The sequence below is a fragment of the Canis lupus genome, chromosome 12, assembly GCF_048164855.1.
Source record: "Canis lupus baileyi chromosome 12, mCanLup2.hap1, whole genome shotgun sequence".
Lineage (NCBI taxonomy): Eukaryota > Metazoa > Chordata > Mammalia > Carnivora > Canidae > Canis > Canis lupus.
The window spans coordinates 25,911,736-25,929,864 of NC_132849.1; the positions used below are offsets into that span (position 1 = coordinate 25,911,736).

At 50.5% G+C, this 18,129-nt stretch overlaps 1 protein-coding gene across 2 annotated transcripts in view; it reads right to left on the reverse strand.

Moving 5' to 3' along the window:
* POLR1A (RNA polymerase I subunit A) overlaps positions 1 to 18,129 on the reverse strand; it is a 69,756-nt gene that overhangs the window by 1,672 nt on the left and 49,955 nt on the right. For both annotated transcript variants that reach the window (XM_072770079.1, XM_072770080.1), the window contains 12 exons: positions 17,701 to 17,783; positions 16,379 to 16,544; positions 15,264 to 15,485; positions 14,192 to 14,406; positions 11,737 to 11,904; positions 10,666 to 10,801; positions 10,038 to 10,195; positions 5,154 to 5,280; positions 3,687 to 3,797; positions 2,503 to 2,799; positions 1,573 to 1,773; positions 275 to 392 (listed from right to left, as the gene is read on the reverse strand). In XM_072770079.1, coding sequence (XP_072626180.1) covers positions 275 to 392; positions 1,573 to 1,773; positions 2,503 to 2,799; positions 3,687 to 3,797; positions 5,154 to 5,280; positions 10,038 to 10,195; positions 10,666 to 10,801; positions 11,737 to 11,904; positions 14,192 to 14,406; positions 15,264 to 15,485; positions 16,379 to 16,544; positions 17,701 to 17,783 — 2,002 coding nt within the window. The remainder of the gene's footprint in view (positions 1 to 274; positions 393 to 1,572; positions 1,774 to 2,502; positions 2,800 to 3,686; positions 3,798 to 5,153; positions 5,281 to 10,037; positions 10,196 to 10,665; positions 10,802 to 11,736; positions 11,905 to 14,191; positions 14,407 to 15,263; positions 15,486 to 16,378; positions 16,545 to 17,700; positions 17,784 to 18,129) is intronic.

Consider the following 18,129-nt stretch of genomic DNA (forward strand, 5'->3'; position numbering starts at 1 on the left):
TGTGAGACATGAGAACCTAATGGCATGGTTTCACTTGGGAGCCAAAACCGTGAAGGCAGGCTGGGGCCACATCATCAGACAGGAGCTTCTTCAGAGGCTAGATGAGAAAACAAAAGTCAGGAGGGCCCTCAGTGATGGGACTGAAAACCTGTCCTCCCAGGTTGCTCTCACGGTGTCCCATAGGCCACATGCTCACTGTACCAACATTTTGGTTCCCTACAGGGCTGGCCCACCACGCAGGCATCTTCTGAGAGGTCTCCATAGCTCCTCTTACCATACACGGCAAACACATCTCTGATTTCCTTCTCGATCACCCGCAGTGCGGCCTCAATGCCATATGTGCTGGCCATGGCATGGATGTCATTGGAATAGAGGCGGCTCAAGTCCAGAACCTAAGGGAGGAAGGAAGGGCTGAGTGGGAGGGCCTGGCCTTCTGCTCCCTTCCTTTGTCATGATCCACCCTGGCTGAGCTCCTTGTCTGGCAGTCAAGCACAGCTGATGATGACGTGGTGAGGTGGCCCAGGATTAGCAAAGGGGACAAGCGTAGGCAGAGCTACAGGTAGCCAGGCCCCAAGGTCTGTCTCGTTGTCACTACCAGAGCCCAGAGATAACTTGGTACCTGCTTCAGGTCAACAGGAAGAAAAATATTTATTTAACAGACTTGTTTCCTAGAATTGAGACTTTCTTTGGTAGGTGAGGGAGGTTCTCTAGTAGACACTTAAATCCCTCTCCAGGACACATGGGGCAGCGACTGGGGAGCTCCGTGGGGGAAAGCCGGGTCTCATCAGAGGCCTGAAGCTCCAGTTCACCTATTCTGGGGGCCCCGAGGTGGCAGGTCACTATGGCAGGTCATCCCCACAGGGCATGGTGGAGACCCTGGGCTTGTTTAAACAAACCCCATGAGCCTGACAGAGTTCACCCTGCCAGGGGCTGAGTCTTAGGAGGTATAAGCCCACCCTGCTCTGTCCTCAGAGAGGTATCAGTGAAAGGCTCCAGGGCAGCAAGGACCTTTGTAAGGCAGCTGCTATGGGAGGAGAAATGTTCCAGGAAGGGAGAACTTTGTCAGCGGGGTGCAGACCTAGGAGAGTGAACTATAGGGATCCTAGCACTTCAGTATTCTCTGGGGAAACACCAATGCCTGGGCGTTGAGAGCATCTCAGAAGGTTCTGAGACACAATGTGGGAGAATGAAGAAATAGCTTAGATGGATGGACAGACATGCTGCTGGAGCACCCACCACACTGGGTGGCTGGTCTGGGCCACTTCTGCTCCCAGGGTCTCCTTTACCAGATGCCAGTAAAGGCATCTGGTAAAGCCAGTAACTCAGCAATTGTTTCTTACAGATCTACTTTGGGGAGGTTTTAATTTTAAGGAAAAAAAAAAATACAGCCAAATTAGTTTGAGAAACCCTGGGATAGATAAAATTAAGCTGGTTTCTTTACCTCAAGTCATAACTAGGCTAATGTGCATGTGGATGGATCCCCAAGAAGAAGGCCCAGGGATGGCAGCAAGGCCCTGAGCCAGTAAGGACCTCATTCTCAGCCAGCAGACAACCTGGAGATGGGACATGTACCTCAGCATATTTGAACAGTTCTGGCAGGTTGATTCCTTCTGTGTTTAAGACAAGCTCCTTCTCATTCTTCTTGTTGGTGGTTTCATTCAGAAGGCATCTCGTGATGCCCTTAGTTGCATAGACGACCGCACTCTGGGCCAAGGACATTACCAGAGAGGTCATATCAAAGTTAATCTTCATCAGAGGGAGCTTCACTGTCACCTGCAAGAGGAGGGAGATTTGTGCCTGGGGCGGGGGCCACCCTGTAGCCCCAAGAGGGAGGCAGAGCCCTGTCCCCCCACCTCCAATGGTTCCCCAGGCAATGCCTTCAAAGCTTGCTTAGCAAACAAGCTTGCTTGGCTGGGGGCAGGAGGCCCTGCAGGGGCAGGCTGGGTGTGTAGGTGGGTGTGTACACATGAACACTGGATGGCTAACAGACTGCACACACAGCAGCCATCTCTAGTCACCCAGATGAAGGTGCAAATAGTGGAGGGACACCTTCACAGATGTTGGTGAAAATCCTATCTACTCAACAGTGCCCTCAATAGCCTTTCAATCACCACAAAGTGTCACATTGGTCATTTCATATATGTAACCTGCTCAATGACTCTTATCCACATTGCCCTTTGGGAACCACTGGACTTGATCAAAGCAAAGAACAAAAACATCAGTCCGTGTGTAGCTGTGCAGGCATCCTAACTGGCCCGCCTTTAAGGGAACTCCAAAGGTGGTGCCTGCAACTCTGAAGTTGGTGACCAGAGGCCATGGGTGTGAGGAACCAGCACACTCCCGCTGGCCTCCACAACAACTCTGGGGTACTGAAAACGAAACGAGGTGAGAGGTTTAAAAGTATCCACAGGGCCCGGCCAATCAGACTCACATATACAGCACTGGGGGAGCTCAGCAGCAGGCCCCTTGCTGGATGCTCTGCTGGGGTGGTATGGCACTGACCTGGCACCACAGGCTCTCCTCAGTGTCGTACTGGTAGTCCTCAATGAATGGGTGGGACTCGCGCACGGCCTGGACCCGGCGCTCCTTGGCTTCAGCTCCCTGGGGCTCCCTGTTCTGGGTGGATTTCCGGGGCTGTGTGAGGGGGGTGGCAGGTGGCGAGTCCTCGGGGCCGGAGCCCACCTCTTCATTCTGCTCCTGGGCCTTGTGAGCACTGTTCCCAGAGATGTGCTCTTCCTCCTGCATGTCCTCATCCTCGTTCTCCTCTTCAACCTCCTCCTCCTCGCTCTCATAATCGACCTGGCAGGGGAAGAAGTACAGTCTGTGTCACCTGAATCTCCACATGTGTCTGGACTTAGTCTGCAGAACAAGCACCCCGCAGACACCTTATCTGTGTTTTTTAAAAAATTTGAGAGAGAAAAAGAGAGAGAAAGAAAGAGCAAGCAAGCATGTGCACACAAACAGGGGAAGGGGCAGAGAAGCAGGCTCCCCACTGAGCAAGGAGCCCAACAGGAGCCTTACGTGACTGGCCCCAGCCAAGCTGCTGGGCCGCCTTCTGTCTTGGCAGCCCCTCCCCTACAAATGCTGGCCCCTCAGTCCCAACTCCCAACACCCTTCCACTTTCCACGAGCGCCCTCTTGCCTGTCAATTTCCTCTAAACTGCCCTCTGTCCTAGCAGCAGTCATGAGATTGGCTTTTTTTTTTTTTTTTTTTTTTTTTAGATTTATTTGAGAGGCAGAGCGAGCAGGCAGAGGGAGACAGAGAATCTCAAGCAGATCCCCACTGAGTGTGGCGTGGGGCTCAATCTCACAACCGTGAGATCATGACCTGAGCCAAAACCAAGAGTCAGAAGCTTACCTGACTGATCCACCCACTGCCCCCATGTGACTTACTTTCATTGTAAAAATAAGAGGCAGCCTGACTTCACGTCCTTGCAAAAGCCTCTAGGTCCCTGAATATGATTCAGTATAGAGCCAAAGGGCAGCCCTGGGATGGCCCCTGCCCAATTCCCGCCCTGTGAGCTTTATCTTCCCCACTGAGAAGTGTGCTGGGCAGGCCAGATTTGCTTCAAGGTTCCTAATGGGTTCCAGCAGGATAATAAAGGTGTGGCTTATGTGACAAGCAAGTTTCCTGTAGGTGTGACAGGGATGTGACCACAGCCCCTTGACCCCGGCCAGTCCCCTCACCTCCTCTTCTTGCTTCTCCTTGCGTTTGGCATCAGAGGCATCAGCATCTCCCTCCTCAGCTTCAGCGTCCACAATGGGCCCCTCCTCTTCCTCATTGCCTTCCTGTTCTCCCTGTGATTTGAGGACAAGGAAGAAGACTGGTTCTAATACCCAGTGCTTGGTGAATCCATCTCTCTACCCATCCATCCTCCTTTTCATCCAATCAGTAACCTATCTGCCTGCCTCCATTTATTATACTATCCATCCATTCATTTCACTTCTACCTGCCACCCTCCTAACCACCCATCTCCCTACCCATCCTCCTAGCCAAACCATACATTCAGTCCATGCTCTGGGCCAGCCCTGCACTCCCTGCCTCCTTCTCTTCAAGCTTCATTTTCACACGTATCACTCGTAAAATCTTGCTTTAAAAAACACTAAAAAAAAGTGACAAGGCTTTCCAAATCATTAAAAAAATGATATAAAATATTGTTCCAAATATTTTTGTTGTAGGTGGAGATGAAGAGAGAGAGGATTGGTTTGGTGGTACTACTATATTAAAAACCAAATATTTACACCTTCTAGCCTTGGCTCCTAATTTCTTGTAGACTTCTTCCAGGTGCCTTAAGGATAGACTAAATAGCCTTTCAAAGACCATCCATGCCCATCTGTGTTCCATTAGCCAACTGGTAGACCTCCCAGGCCAAAGATCCAGTATTCTCTCTGGCCTGGGAAAGTTTGTCATTTTAGAGGTGAAGAGAAAGGCTCAGAGACAGGAGCTGACATAGCTAAGGCCCTACAGCAAGGTAGAGGCAGTACCAAGTCCTCACTACAGCTCTCCCAGCCCCCCCACCAGGCTGTCTGCATTGGTACTTGCTAAACTATTGCTATGTAGCCCTACAAGCCAGTGCTGGCTCAGATGACACTAGGCAACCTGCTCCCACACTGCCCCTGCATCTCCTGGCAGGTGAAGTATCATCATTCCTGGACTATTTTGCCTCCAAAGGCTTCTCCCTGGCTCCTTCCATTTTTATTCCTATAGCCTAAATTTCCTGCTTCCAAATGCCTCTCTTAGTTCCTGCCAGTACTCTACGGCCTCACTTCACCCAGCCCAGGGAAGTCAAAGGCAGAGAGCAACATGAAACCAGAAAAAGAATTAGAAAGCCCAGTGGGTACCACTACTTTGAGCCTATTCTCAGCATAAAAATCACTTACAGAGTGGTCCTTGAGAGCAGACAGATGGATGACCCTGGGCCCTCACCCAAGGCCAGTCAGACCTGTTATCTAGCAACCCCATTGTGGCTCTGTCAGCATGGCAGATAAATGATAAGGTACAAGGAAAGAGGGGCCAAAACCATGAAGGGGCTTGAGGTGGGCTGAAAATAATCTCAGAGCCTTCCTAGGACAGAAGACTAAGGCCCTAAGTAGCCACCCTATAGGCTTCCCAGCCCTGGGACTCTCCCCTGTGCTGTCCCCTGGGGGACTCACCCGATTCCTCTCCGACTCCCCAGAGTTGTCTAGATCCCGCTGGGTAGCTCTCCGAGTGTTAACGCTTCTGAAAGCTGAAGCTTTATTATTCTTCTTTCTGAGGGATTCCATCAGAATTTTAAAGAACCTAAAGTGAGAAGAAAACCACATAGCCCCATTCAGGACCAGCATCTCTACTCTCTAGGATGTTTTGTCCAGGGGACTCACAGCCATCTAGGGCAGTGTCAGGGATTTACACATGAGATAGATACAGTGTCTCCTCTCAGCTCACTTCCCTCACCCTCTTGCTGTTTCTGAAAGGCACAGAGCATGTCACAGAGCACACTTGCTTCACAACCCAGCAGGCCTGATCTGAACCTACTATGGCCTGCCACTCCTCAAGTGTATGGCTTTCGGCATGAGAGTCTACTGAGCTTTAACTCCCTCATCTGTAAGATGTAGGTATGGATATGTACTAGGCAGTCATGTTTTAAGGCTTAGAAATGACCCCCTGCCCAATAATTGTCACAAGGCCTGGCAAAGTGGGTGGTCCGTAAGCAAAGTTGCTAGCACAACTGTGGCTGATGTCTGACGAGGACCACAGACTCTATAGCAGGAGAGGGGAGTCTGGTCCAGGACTAGAACTGTTCCCCCGCCTGCCCTCGCAGCATCTCTATAAAGTAGCATGGCTTGGGCCTGACAACTCCTGTCTCCTTGGGGCAGGAGCCCCGACAATTTGATGAAAGAACTAAGATGTGCAAGAGTTCATCAGAGTTTTGAAGGGCAATGATGACTTACTTTGTGGCCATAAATCATGTTGACAGGTTGGAACCAAACCAATTTAAAAGAACCAACTTGCATCAGAGCCTATGGGGCCTTTCCAGGCCCCTCACCTTTCTTCTTTCCTATTTTTAAGCTCCTTTAAGGCCTCACCCTGCCCTCTGCCCCCTGCTTCTTTTTTCACAGAATCTTTTGCCTGTCTTCTTCTTCAGGCCAGAACAGCATGCCAAAATGGATTACTTTTAATTATATTAAGTATCAGTTCCTCAGCCAGCCAGCCATCCTGTGCTGTCTCAGTGCCTATGATGTGTGTATCATGTGCCCTGGGAGCAAAGCAAGGATGAAAATACAGGAGTGCACTCTTAATTTAAGCAGGCAGGTCAAATATTTACTATTTTGCTTATTAACAGCAAAAGACTACTGTTCACTCTCCTTGTTTTTATTTTTTTAACTTTTTAAAGTTGTGCATGGTTTGCTGAGGTTTCTGCCTTGGGCAGAAAAGTCTCCTCAGCCACCAATCCAGGGAAGAACCTGGTCACCAAGCACTGAGGATGGGGACAAGGGCCATTGAGGGAAGGCCAGCCTTGACTTGAGAAGATGCAAACTGAGAAGAGGGGGTGAATGAGACATTTCTGGAAGGCCAGGCTCGGGTTCAAATCTGCTTTCAGCCAAAACTGGAGACGAAGGCCTCGATCTCATCTGTACAATGGGACATTCCCACCCTGACTCAAGCCTATCACATAGTGAGGAGAGGAAGTGTGATGGATGGGGATGTGGAAGCCGTAGGCCTGCTGCCTCTCTGCCCCCCAGCTACTTTGGGGCTGCTGCTCTGACTGGACTCTCTAGGCTAGTAGCTTTGCGACTGGCCAGTGTCACCTCTCCAAGGCTCCTCCCTGCAGCCCTCCACAACTGGCCCCACCCCCAAATACTCATCTGCTCCTACCTGCCCTGGTGCATCCTCTGGGCTCTTGCCCAAGCCATTTGCTCTGCCAGCAATCTCCCCAGCTCCTCTACCTGTTGGAGCTGCACCCAACCCCCAAGGCTGCATTTGTGTGCAGATGGAATTTCCCAAGGAGACCTTCCCTAATCTCCCCTTGCTGGGAATCCCTTCTGCCTGGCCTGCCTCTTTTAGTGAACAAGATTGCTGGAGAACATGAGAGGTGAGAAAGCAGAATGAACCCTGACCGCTGAGTGGCTGACATGTGACTAGCATGCCAGAGTCCTCCCGAGGGCACAGTTTGCCCTTCTGTGGTTTTGCCAAGAGCAAGGGAACTGAAGGCCCACAATGGCTGTTCTGTGAGGTTTTGCTATTTATCAGAACGTGGCAACCAAAAAGGAACAGGAGGTATAGGCTACAGGGAAACTTCCCATTCCACATAAATAGTTGCAAATAGACTATGACCCTTGGGTGTTTCCAAGAGTGCCTTGGCAACAGCTCCGCCACCTGCTGCTTGCAAAGTGGGATTCAAAGAAGCTGTAATTGCACACTGCCAGCTTGGTTGTTTCATGTCTGGGGACGGGAGGCCAGAGCTTAGCACTTGACTCCTAGCTCAGTGCTCTTTCTACTTCACCACCCCAAACCACCTTCCAGATGATTTAAACTAACATCCAAAGTGACAGATTTCAGTACAAATATTTACAGAACCTTCAAGGCTTATACACCTCCATCTAGAGAAGTGCCTCTGTGTTTTCTTTCCTTCTCCAATCTATTGTCAAAATAGTCTCATGATCCAATAGCTGGGAGAAGAAAGAGGAGGAGAGAGAAAGGGCAGGGGAGAAGAGAAAAGGCAGGGGAGGAGGTGCGGGGCAGGAAGGGAGAAAAGGTGTGGGGCGGCATGGTAGGAGGTGTACTGTCATTCTTAGGGAGCACACTGACATTTCCCTATGGTCTGTAAGAGGCCTTCATGTGGCTGCTGTGCTGCCCAAGCCTGTCAAGGATAGCCCAAACCACAGCCCAGTTCACACATTACTCCTTTTCTCATTTTTGGCCCAATCTGCTTGAGTCGCAGAGTAGCTCTACCAAGAGCCACCGCACATGGCTTTGTTTCTCACAGCTTTCCAAGTACACAAGCAAAACACAAACTAGGAGCTGAAAAAGTACTTCACATCTGAGAAGCAGCCAGGCCTTTCCCTCATCAAGAAAAAATTTTTAACAGGTGATGGATTTTTCAATTCCCTGAGATAATATAAGTAAAAAGACCTCTCAGGACAGCCTAGTACATGCCTCATGCTGACCTACCTGCTTGGCAGGTGAAAGCCCAAGGTGACTAGAAACGGGGCAGACCATGCACCTTAGCCTGCTCTTGGTAATTCTCAGGAGGCCATGTGCTCCTAATTCCCATTTCTTAAAAAAAGGTTGCCTGGCCAGCACAAATACGCAATGCTCTTGGGAGTTATGTTCCTCCACATTAATTAATGAGCCAGCAGGCTGGAGGCATGTCTCTTGTGACATGGCCCAGCATCATAAGAACACTGGATCTGCCTGGTAAAAGGAACCATCTCCACCTAAGTGGATGGCAATGCATGTGTTCCCCAAGGCCCAGCCAGCAACAAATTCACCCAGGCTCACACAAATGGGGGACAGGACCTGCCAGGAGGTAGTCCCTTTCCAAGGGGATGGGTTCACAACCACACTCTCCCACCATAATACCCACCATCCTGAACATGTTTGGAGGAGGGCTGGCCTGAAGCCAGCTCACATATTCAGGTGAGAGAGAAAAAGAGGGCCAATGGCAGAGCAGGTGACTTTTCTGGCCACATTGCATCCATGACTCAACTTTGAACGGGTATCACTCAGTGAAGGTTGGGGGGATGACTGAACCAGCGGGCTCTGCCTCTACTCTGCCCCATTGGTTCTCCATTTCAGTGAGGCTCAGAGAAGGCCTGAGAGTTAGTCTAGATTAAAGGCAGTGGTTGATGTAACAGGCTCCTGCTGACAGACAAGATCTATTTGGGCGTTACCAAGTTTCTGAAGATATATGAATTAGTTGCTGGTATTTAAAAATTAGGAAACTTCTTATTCATAAAGGCAAAATCAAGCAACCAAATAGCCAAAACAGAAAGAAAAAAAAATGGGAGGAGAGGCTTTCTTTCTTTTTTTAATTTTTGAATCAGAACATTTGGCCACCTTGACCCACATTCCTGTCCCCCTAAGGCAGATTCTGCACTCTCCAGCCTGTTGGGGGCCTCCTGACTTGCTTCACTGGCTTGTTATCTGCAGGGCCCTGCAGCCATTTGAGTTTGTGTGGCATGATCTAGGGTCAGCTGGTCAGTCAGAAGTGTTTCACTAGCTCTTCTTGTCATACCCCAGGCACTGGTATGCCCACCACCCTACTCCTGTGTACTCAGCACGTGGCCTGTACTTTTTATTTATTTTTTTTAAAGATTTATTTTTATTTATTTATGATAGACATAGAGAGAGAGAGAGAGAGAGAGAGAGAGGCAGAGACACAGGCAGAGGGAGAAGCAGGCTCCATGCCAGGAGCCTGACGCGGAACTCGATCCTGGGACTCCAGGATCGCACCCTGGGCCAAAGGCAGGTGCGAAACCACTGAGCCACCCAGGGATCCCGGCCTGTACTTTTTAAATGCCCAGCAGTAATTTACACTTCAGAGAGAAGGATGTTTATTCTCCCTCCCAGAAAGGAACCAGAATTTCTCTGTAAGAAGCTGCAGGAAACCCCAGCTACAGAACAGGGGTTTAAAAGCAGCATGCCATTGGACTCAAACAGAATATAAATGTATTAGTAACCACATAATGCAGCCTGGAACATCTTGTCAAAAATCACCGCGTGCTGGCCTGCCCTCATAGTAGCACCACTGTGACAGAGCTCCATCCTCCTTCCGGCACACATACTTCCGCATCTTAGAGCCTCCACAACCGAGAAGACAAGATTCCTCAGCCAGAGAGAAGCAAAGTTTGAGAATGGTGTATGGTTAATGTAGTCACACCCACAAGCCAGATTAGGAATGAGGTGTCCAAATTAGGCTAGAGGGCCTGCTGTTTTCCCAGATCTTTCCCTTGAAGGACCCATTTAGACAAATGCACTGAATCTCTAGGAGGCCTGCGGCCTGGACACTCAAGGCCCATGACAAAACTAAACAATAAATGTACCCAAGTCCTCACCTTGTTTCCATGAAGTGCAGGATGTCCTCAGGTCTCAGGCACTTCTCCTGCTGGTAATACGCATGTGGCAGGAACTGAAACCGCAACTGGTACACCTGAAACTTGTCCTGTTTTTCTCCAATACAGAAGGACTCTTGGACGTCAATTTTCTCCAACACCTTGAACCAGGTGGAAAGAGAGAACCCAACTTGCCTGAGTTCCAGAGGACTGCACATGCCAAGTGGGTTTTGGGAAATCCAAGGGTTTAAGGGGGTAGGAGCAGAGGCCACAGGCCAAAACCCCAAAGAAACCCCACTGAGTTCTGCCAGTGTGAATCCTTAGGGGACAGGGACCCACAGCTAGTAGGTCACCTCCAGAGGATGGCAAGGCTGCAGGCAGCGGACTCCAGCAGCACCAGTAAGCTACTGCAGGAAGCATTTTTAAGGCACTCGATAATGATGCAGAACTGATGATTACTTTTAAAGCTTACTGGTTCATCCCTGCTTAGCACCTGGCAGAGGAAGCTTTTCCCTCATCTGTGGGAGTCTGAACCCAGAGTCTGAACAGTCAGCAAATTCTGTTCTTCACAGATGGGAGATGCAGGAAAATGCCTCCACCCAGGGCGCAGCCAGGCCCAACAGACAATTACCTCTCCTAAGCATACTCTGGTGAGTTGCTTCTTCAGACTTTTCACTCTCTTCAGTGCTTTCTTGGTGTTGAACACGGGCACGCTCATCATGGGTGTCTTGATATTGGCACTGGCCACCATGAGAATCTCCCTCAACCTGTCACAGAACAAGGGCACATCATAAGAGATACCCAGATTCCCTATTTGTGTGAGGTCTTTCTTATCAAGATGTCAGAGCTCTTCTAGGATCTGAGAAGCCTTGGGATCTTGCAAGGAAATACGCTGAATCAGTAAGTCCCAGCTCTGGCCCACTGCATGACAGGAAGTGACGCTCATGTCAGTTTTCTCCAGGGGAGCATGGGCTCTTTCCTCAAGGACAGACTAGTATTCTTGTTTCCTATCACCTCAGCCTTGCATACACTGGATGCTTACTAAGAGCTTATGGAATACATGAGAGATGTGGGGATGGGTAAAGCATCTGCAGTGCTCCTAGTGGGTGCAGGCACCATCATGCTCCTAGCCTTGCCTGTGAGCTCTGTCAGCTCACAGAGCCCAAGTGCATGGTGGCCCTGGCCTCCTCCCTTCCACAGGTCGAGGATCCTGAGGTTAGGGAAGCTGAGGAATTCAAGTCTCTCTGCCAGAAAGTGGCAGGGCCAGGTACTGAATGCAGGTGGGTCTCCACTCTTTCTTTTTGCCCAGTGGCCATCATCCTGTAGATGCACACACTTACCTGAAGGGCCACTGTGGGTCAAATTCTAGGTGAATGGTGCCCCTGGAGTTAGGTAACCAGGGTGCATGGGGCTTGTTAACCATATCTGTTCCTGAGTTCTGACCCCAGGAGTGCAACTTCATAAACATCCCAGGTAACTGACAGAGGAATTGGCAAAGAGATAAATAGATTCTAAGAGGCCTAGGCACTGATTGAGCCACAGAAACCAGTTGGGTTCCAGAAAGTCCAACCCTAATCTCCATTTTTGATGAGATGCCCACTTCCTTCCCTCCTATTTCTCTGTCTCACTCTCAATTAAATGACTTCTCCCCAGGAGTGGGCTTAGGACAGACCCCACCCTATGCACCCCTGCAGCCCCACACCTTGGAATGCCCAAGGTGACATTCATCTCGCCTCTGCCAGCAAAGTGGAAGGTGTTCAGGGTCATCTGTGTGGAGGGCTCTCCAATGCTCTGGGCAGCCAGCAGGCCCACAGCCTCACCCGGGTCACATAGCGAGCGCTGCCACTTCAGCTGCAGTAGAGTCCTCAACCTGAAATGGGGCAGAGGGTGGCAGGGGTTAGGAGTGCAGACACCACCTGTCTATCTGTTAGGAGCTGTCAATGTCACCCAAAACCAGGGTGCATGGCACTATCAGCTCACCTTCTTTCTGGGCTTGTTATTTCTAGGTAAATGGTCCTTCTTCTAATCCTTAAAATCCCATTACTGACCCTAGGATGACCTAAATTACACAGTATAGATCCCAGCTAGGTGGCTAAACCTCTAGATGTCCGTGCTCAGACTGTTCACACTTGTCCAGAGGATGTTACATGTCTACTCTGCACCAGTCACCATGAGTGCCCTAAGCAGTGAGAAATTCTGAGCCTGCTATTCATGTTTTCCTTTGTTAATTCCTTTTTCCCCACCTCCACTGTATAAACTAGGAAGAGGTTCACCAAAGCAATTATGGGGATAGGGCTGGAGAGGAAGGGGAGTATTTGTTTTCTTAATTGGTGCAAATGGCTGCGGGTTACTTGGGTAGCGTGCATGCTCTACAGTTATGTGATTTATTCACCATTCTTCCTATGAAAGCTAGCTCTTTTAAAACAGCCACAGGAATACTGCATTAACGCAACAGTCATGGAACAAGGAAGGGGCTCAACCGACATAGACAAAATGCACGTACTAGAGAAAGTGGTAATGCTACATTTCTAAGCAAGTGCTTTTTAAAAGTCAGACTTTTCTCTGGGGCGCCTGGGAGGCTTAGTTGGCTGAGCATCTTGACTCTTGATTTCAGCTCAGGTCATGGATCTCAGGGTCATGAGATCATGCCCTGCATCGGGTTCTGTGCTCAGAGGGGAGTCGGCTTGAGACTCTCTCCCTCTCTCTGCCTCTTCCCCTGCTCATGTGCACTCTCTCTCTCTAAATAAATTAATTAAATCTCAGGAAAAAAAAAAAAAGTCAGACTTTTCTCTAACCTGCTGTGTCATCTCTCCCAGTTACTTCAAACCGCTGAGGTCTGGGTACCTGTCAGTATTCCTGACAGAGGAGTACCTCCAGAACTTTGGAGTTTCACCCTGAGCTTGTTGCTTGTTAACAAGTCCCCTGGGAGAGCCACTGAGGCAGCACTGCCTCCCAACTTGGCCCTGCAAACCCAAGTGACACTCCCCAGAGCTAAACTCTCCCACTCCTCCTGCAGTGCCACTGCCCATCCTTCTGAAGGTAAACAGCCAGTGTCCTGAGCTGCAGGGAGGCAGGTGAAGGGGCCGAAGGGGCCATAGTTCTGGCGATAAGTCCAAAAAGCCTAGCCGGCGCAAGGAAACCTACTCAATGTTTCATTACAAGGTGCTAAAGCAGGTGCACCCTGACATCGGTATCTCTTCCAAGGCCATGAGCATCATGAACTCGTTTGTGAACGAGGTGTCTGAATGGCTGGCTGGCAAGGCTGCCCGGCTGGCCCAGTACTCAGGCTGAACCACAATGACATCCCGGGAGGTCCAGACAGCGGTATGTCTGCTGCCGCCTGGGTAGCTGGCCAAGCACGCCGTATCTGAGGGCACCAAGGCTGTCACCAAGTACACCAGCTCTAAGTGACCCAGAGCCTTCCATTAATAAAGAGTGAGCTGTTCCACCCCTCAAAAAAAAAAAAAAAAAGTCCATACTTTTGAGGTCTTCCAGCTCTGTAGGCCAGGCTCAGTGAGCTGAGTGCAAAGGATCCCATGACTAGGGGACTGCTCCAATACAAACCCCACAAAAGCCATTCCTTGGAGACACTTTTGATGTTTTAATCCAATGTGGCTCGGTGCTGGTACATGCCTGGCTTCCCATCTACCCAGATTACAGGATTTCCCTATTTATTGATGAGCAAGTCACAGGTCCAAGCTGAGGACTACACGTGGTCCTTCATTCCTAAGATTTCAGAATCCAAAGCTCGGAGAACACCAGGGAAGTTAGATTCAACCCTTCCTGAGTGGCTGAGCCATGGTATTACAGGGCCATGAATGATTTGCCCTGGGTCAGAGCTAGAAGCTACTGAATAGTGAGCAGATTCCCTACTTCTCACTTAGCCATGGCTGTCACGCCAAACTTGAGAGAGGTCATTTCTGCAGTTCCCATCCAGCAGAGCATTGTTTTCCGTCTTGGCCTAGGCAGGGAGTTCACTCCTGTTCTTGCCTGTCCTAGAGCCCTCTGGGCCTGCAAGGTGTCTTTTGTTTTACTTCCCTCCCTCCTGCTGGAGGCTCAAACCCAGGAGGCTGCCCTCCCTTCTGGAGTGGGTGAGGAAGGGCCCGAGAGGCAGATCCTCCCTCTGTGCATGTCCTGTAACAAGTCAGTGTCATTACCTGTCAAGAGAAAGCTCTGATTTCTTGTAACTCTTCTCTGCTTGAGCTGCCCACTCGAGACTGTAGTCATCCACCTTTTTTTCAAATGTTTCTGACACCGATGCAAAATAGATGTCTGGGCGCCAGACAGCCAGACTGGGGTCAGGACAGGGAGCTGCCTTCTTCTGGTATTTCCTTCGACTCTGCTCATCTAACTCACCCCACATCTTCAAGATCTGAAAGGAAGTACAGGCCTCAGCCACATGGGAGGAAACCAGGAAGGGGCTTGTCTTCCTGGGGACATCCAGCAGGATATGGAAGACCACAGGCACTGGCTCCAAATCAGAGTACGGAAGGAGAACGAACCAGACCACAACAAGAAATCCACCTCAACCTTCAGGACGGGGTGAACAGAATCCATTGCAGCAAGTACTTCCTGACCACGACTCTCTAAGCTCCTCATTCTGGCACATTCTAACATAGGTGGGGTGACCACAAAAGTTACTATCCACACTGGAATTCTTTTAGAGTTGAATGGGGAGCTGTCATTAATAATGCTAGCATAAAAGGCAAAGCCAGGACCTCCCTAGGCCAACCAGGACCTGCCTGCCCCTCATCCAGGCTTTCACATACTTGATGCCCAAAGCTATCCCACACTAACTGCTTCAAAGTGCTTCCCCTGCGCCTCCTTGCTGCCAGCTGTGTTTCCTGAATGGGAGGGCTCAGCAGCAGAGGGGGAGATGGGAGAGAGTGAATCTGGGCATTTATCCACCACCCTCTCTAAGAAGCCTCCCTACTGCCCACAGCCAGTCTCTCCACTTCTGGTGGCTGCTCTCCCTGTTCCTGTCCACCTGCCGTTGTAAGGACAAGTTACCATCCCTATTCAGTTTCCCCAAACCCTGCCCACACCCTTGTAAAGTAGTCCGCTCCTTAAATTTTCATTTGAGGAATCTGTTTCCATTTGTTTCCTAACAGTGAATAAAGCCAGATTATACAATCACACCCACTGTTAGGAAACTAACGTGTTTCCTCCCAACCCTGACTGAGACTTCTATGCTCCAGGCACTGGGGACACAGCCACCCCTCAAGTCACCTGGTGCGTCCCAAGGCTGCGGCCATTCTGGTTCCCATCCTCAAGATTCAAGGCTTTCACAGCTGCCTGAATTTTCTGTGAATAATTCAAGAAGGCACCTTTTCTCTGCAGGGCATTGGAATGCTTGCTTTGCCATTTTTTGATGGCTCTGAAGTGACGGAGAGCTTTTTGGGGATCTGCTCTGGATAAAACTTCATGAAGATACTTCGATTTCATTATCACCTAAACAAACAAACCACACACACACAAGACCCAAGAGATGAGGGCATGACACAAAAGCCATGTCACACAACCTCCCAGGACCAAGATGGTCGGTATGGGCCCCTCATAACGCCTCTCAGAGGGGCTGGGCACACACTGCTGACCAGGGCCCTCGCTGTGTATCCTGGATTTGGGAGCTAGGGGTTTCAGGAGCTGTAGGGATAACAGGGGAGACCAGCACATTCAGCACCCCTGCAGAACCCAGTGGGGCTTCTAGGGAGAGAGGAGGAGAGGAAGTGACGTCAAAGCTCTGGGACAGGTGCAAGGATGCAAAGGAGTCAGCACTGGAGTGCAATCTTCAACTCTGCCATCTGCTATGTGGCCATGGGCAGATCATGATGGCTTTGGTATCGGAGTGCAAAACGTGCTGACTGCTCAGTCAATGGTGACAGGCATTTCTGAGGCAGTAAGGTATGGTGGTATGAACACCACCAGTCTGTTTCAGATAGGCCTGGGTGTAGACACAAGCTCTGCCATACACCAGCTATTCATGATACGCTACTGCTCCCCTCAGCTGTAAGATGGACAGAAGAACACCCACTTCCTCAAGGTTGTGGTGAGGACAGAAGTAGTGTCCATGATGCACCTTAGCTTAGGGCCCGGCATGTGACAAATGACCCAGATGGCAGCTGTTGTTCTGGAGGCACATGGGCCTTTCTGATGTCTTGTGCAATCAAAGTCCCCATACCGGTTGTGGAAATGTCAAGTGTGTCAAAGCACTGGATGGTGCTTTCTAACCTTTCCCACTTGGCTTTTCAACAGCTCTCTTCCTGCATGGCAAAGCTCAGGGTGCGAGGCCCATGGCGCAGCTCCGGGCCCCACTCCCCCCCAGGCACCAGGGCTAGGCGTACTACCTTATAGTTGCTGGCGAGGAAGGGGAACTGCTTGGGCTGCAGGAACTGCGTCTTCGGGATGTCCAGGCCGTCCTCCCCGTACAGAAACTGTACCACGCTGCCATCGCTGTCGCGGACTGTCAAATCATACTGGACGACCAGCCCCTCCAAGTGCTTGATGATACATCTGTACAGAGACCAGGGCAGTGGATAGTGGAAAGGGGGACTGCTGTTCTGCAGGCAGCCAAGCAAAGCTCCAAAGCCCCAGGCTCCAAGCTACAGCAGCTTGGGGCCAGCAGCTGCACTTCCTGGTGCTTCTTTGGGAGGAGGAAGCTGCAGACAGGTGAACGAAAGCCTAGTTGCCACTGCTTGGCCCTTGCTCTCATGTCCAGCCCCAGCAGCTGGGACTGCTGCTTCCTGCCTTTTGGCTGGCTGCCTCAAAGAGCTCTGCCTCCCTGGGCAGACGTTATCCAAGTTCCCAGAGAACGGGACTTAAAAGCAGGCCTGAAAGGCATGGGTATTTCTTTTTGTCATCTTCTCCATTTCCTACCACCACTTCTATCAGCACACGTTCTCTGGGCTCATGAAGAACCACGACCCGCAGGATGCCTGGGTGGCTCAGCAGTTGAGCACCTGCCTTTGGCTGAGGGCATGATCCTGGAGTCCCGGGATCGAGTCCCGCATCGGGCTCCCTGCATGGAGCATGCTTCTCCTTTTGCCTATGTCTCTGCCTCTCTCTGTCTCTCATGAACAAATAAATAAAATCTTAAAAAAAAAAAAAAAAAAAAAGAGATCCATGCATGACCCAAACCCCCCAAGGCAGAGCTTCTCGATGCTGCATTCCAAGGGAGGGGAGGCCGGGGCACTGGGATCCTGTCCTAACGGCCACTCTGGGTGTCAGGCCTTGTTCAGGTTTAAGCTTCATTCCCCTCCCCCTTGCCCAAACAGGCCAGTTAGAGGGGCTACTTCTTCCCTTTCCTCTCAGCAAGGACAGAAAACCAGCAGGTCTGGGCCTGGCATCCTCTCTGCACTGTCCCAGATGCTGAGCCTTCCCAAGGCAGATGAGCTCCTCACTGCTCAAGGCCTTTCCCTGGATTCATAACTCCACCCCAGGGAGGCAGGGGTGGGAGGGGAGTGGTACGTTTGCAGAACACAGGGGCTCTCCACAGAAACTTCTGAGCTCATGCTCTATCAATCTGTTAGAAGGGGAAGAATATCTGCTATTTTCTGTTTCAGGCCACTCATGGCAGTTTTTTAAAAGTTTTTTCATCCAAAGGGACTGTAAGTGAACTGTCAATGACAGCATAAAAGAGGACAGAGGTGACAGAGAAGGTGCTTTTTACCTTTGGAGATAGCCGGAGCGGCTGGTCTTCACAGCAGTGTCCACTAGACCCTCTCGCCCTGCCATGCAGTGAAAGAAGAACTCCTGTGGGAGAGATGGGGCCGAGACCCAGAGGCGGCAGTGAGGACAGGGTGCTTCCTGAAGGGTGGCACAGGCTAACCCTGCCAGCAGCCATGTCTGATCTCCTAAGGTCCTTGGCTCTGACAGGCCCAATGGCCCAGTGACTTCATCCTCCCCCAGGGTTACCTTTGACTTTCCTTGCCTGAGACCAGAGGGGCAAGTGGATCCTGTGTACAAGAGCCAGGAGCACCCTACCAGCACTCATGCGTTCCACCCGCAACATTTTACCCCATGCCCTACATCCCACTTTCCAAATGGAAACAGTGCTGGGGCCTCATTACTCTTCCATTCAGCCCACATCCCTGAATTC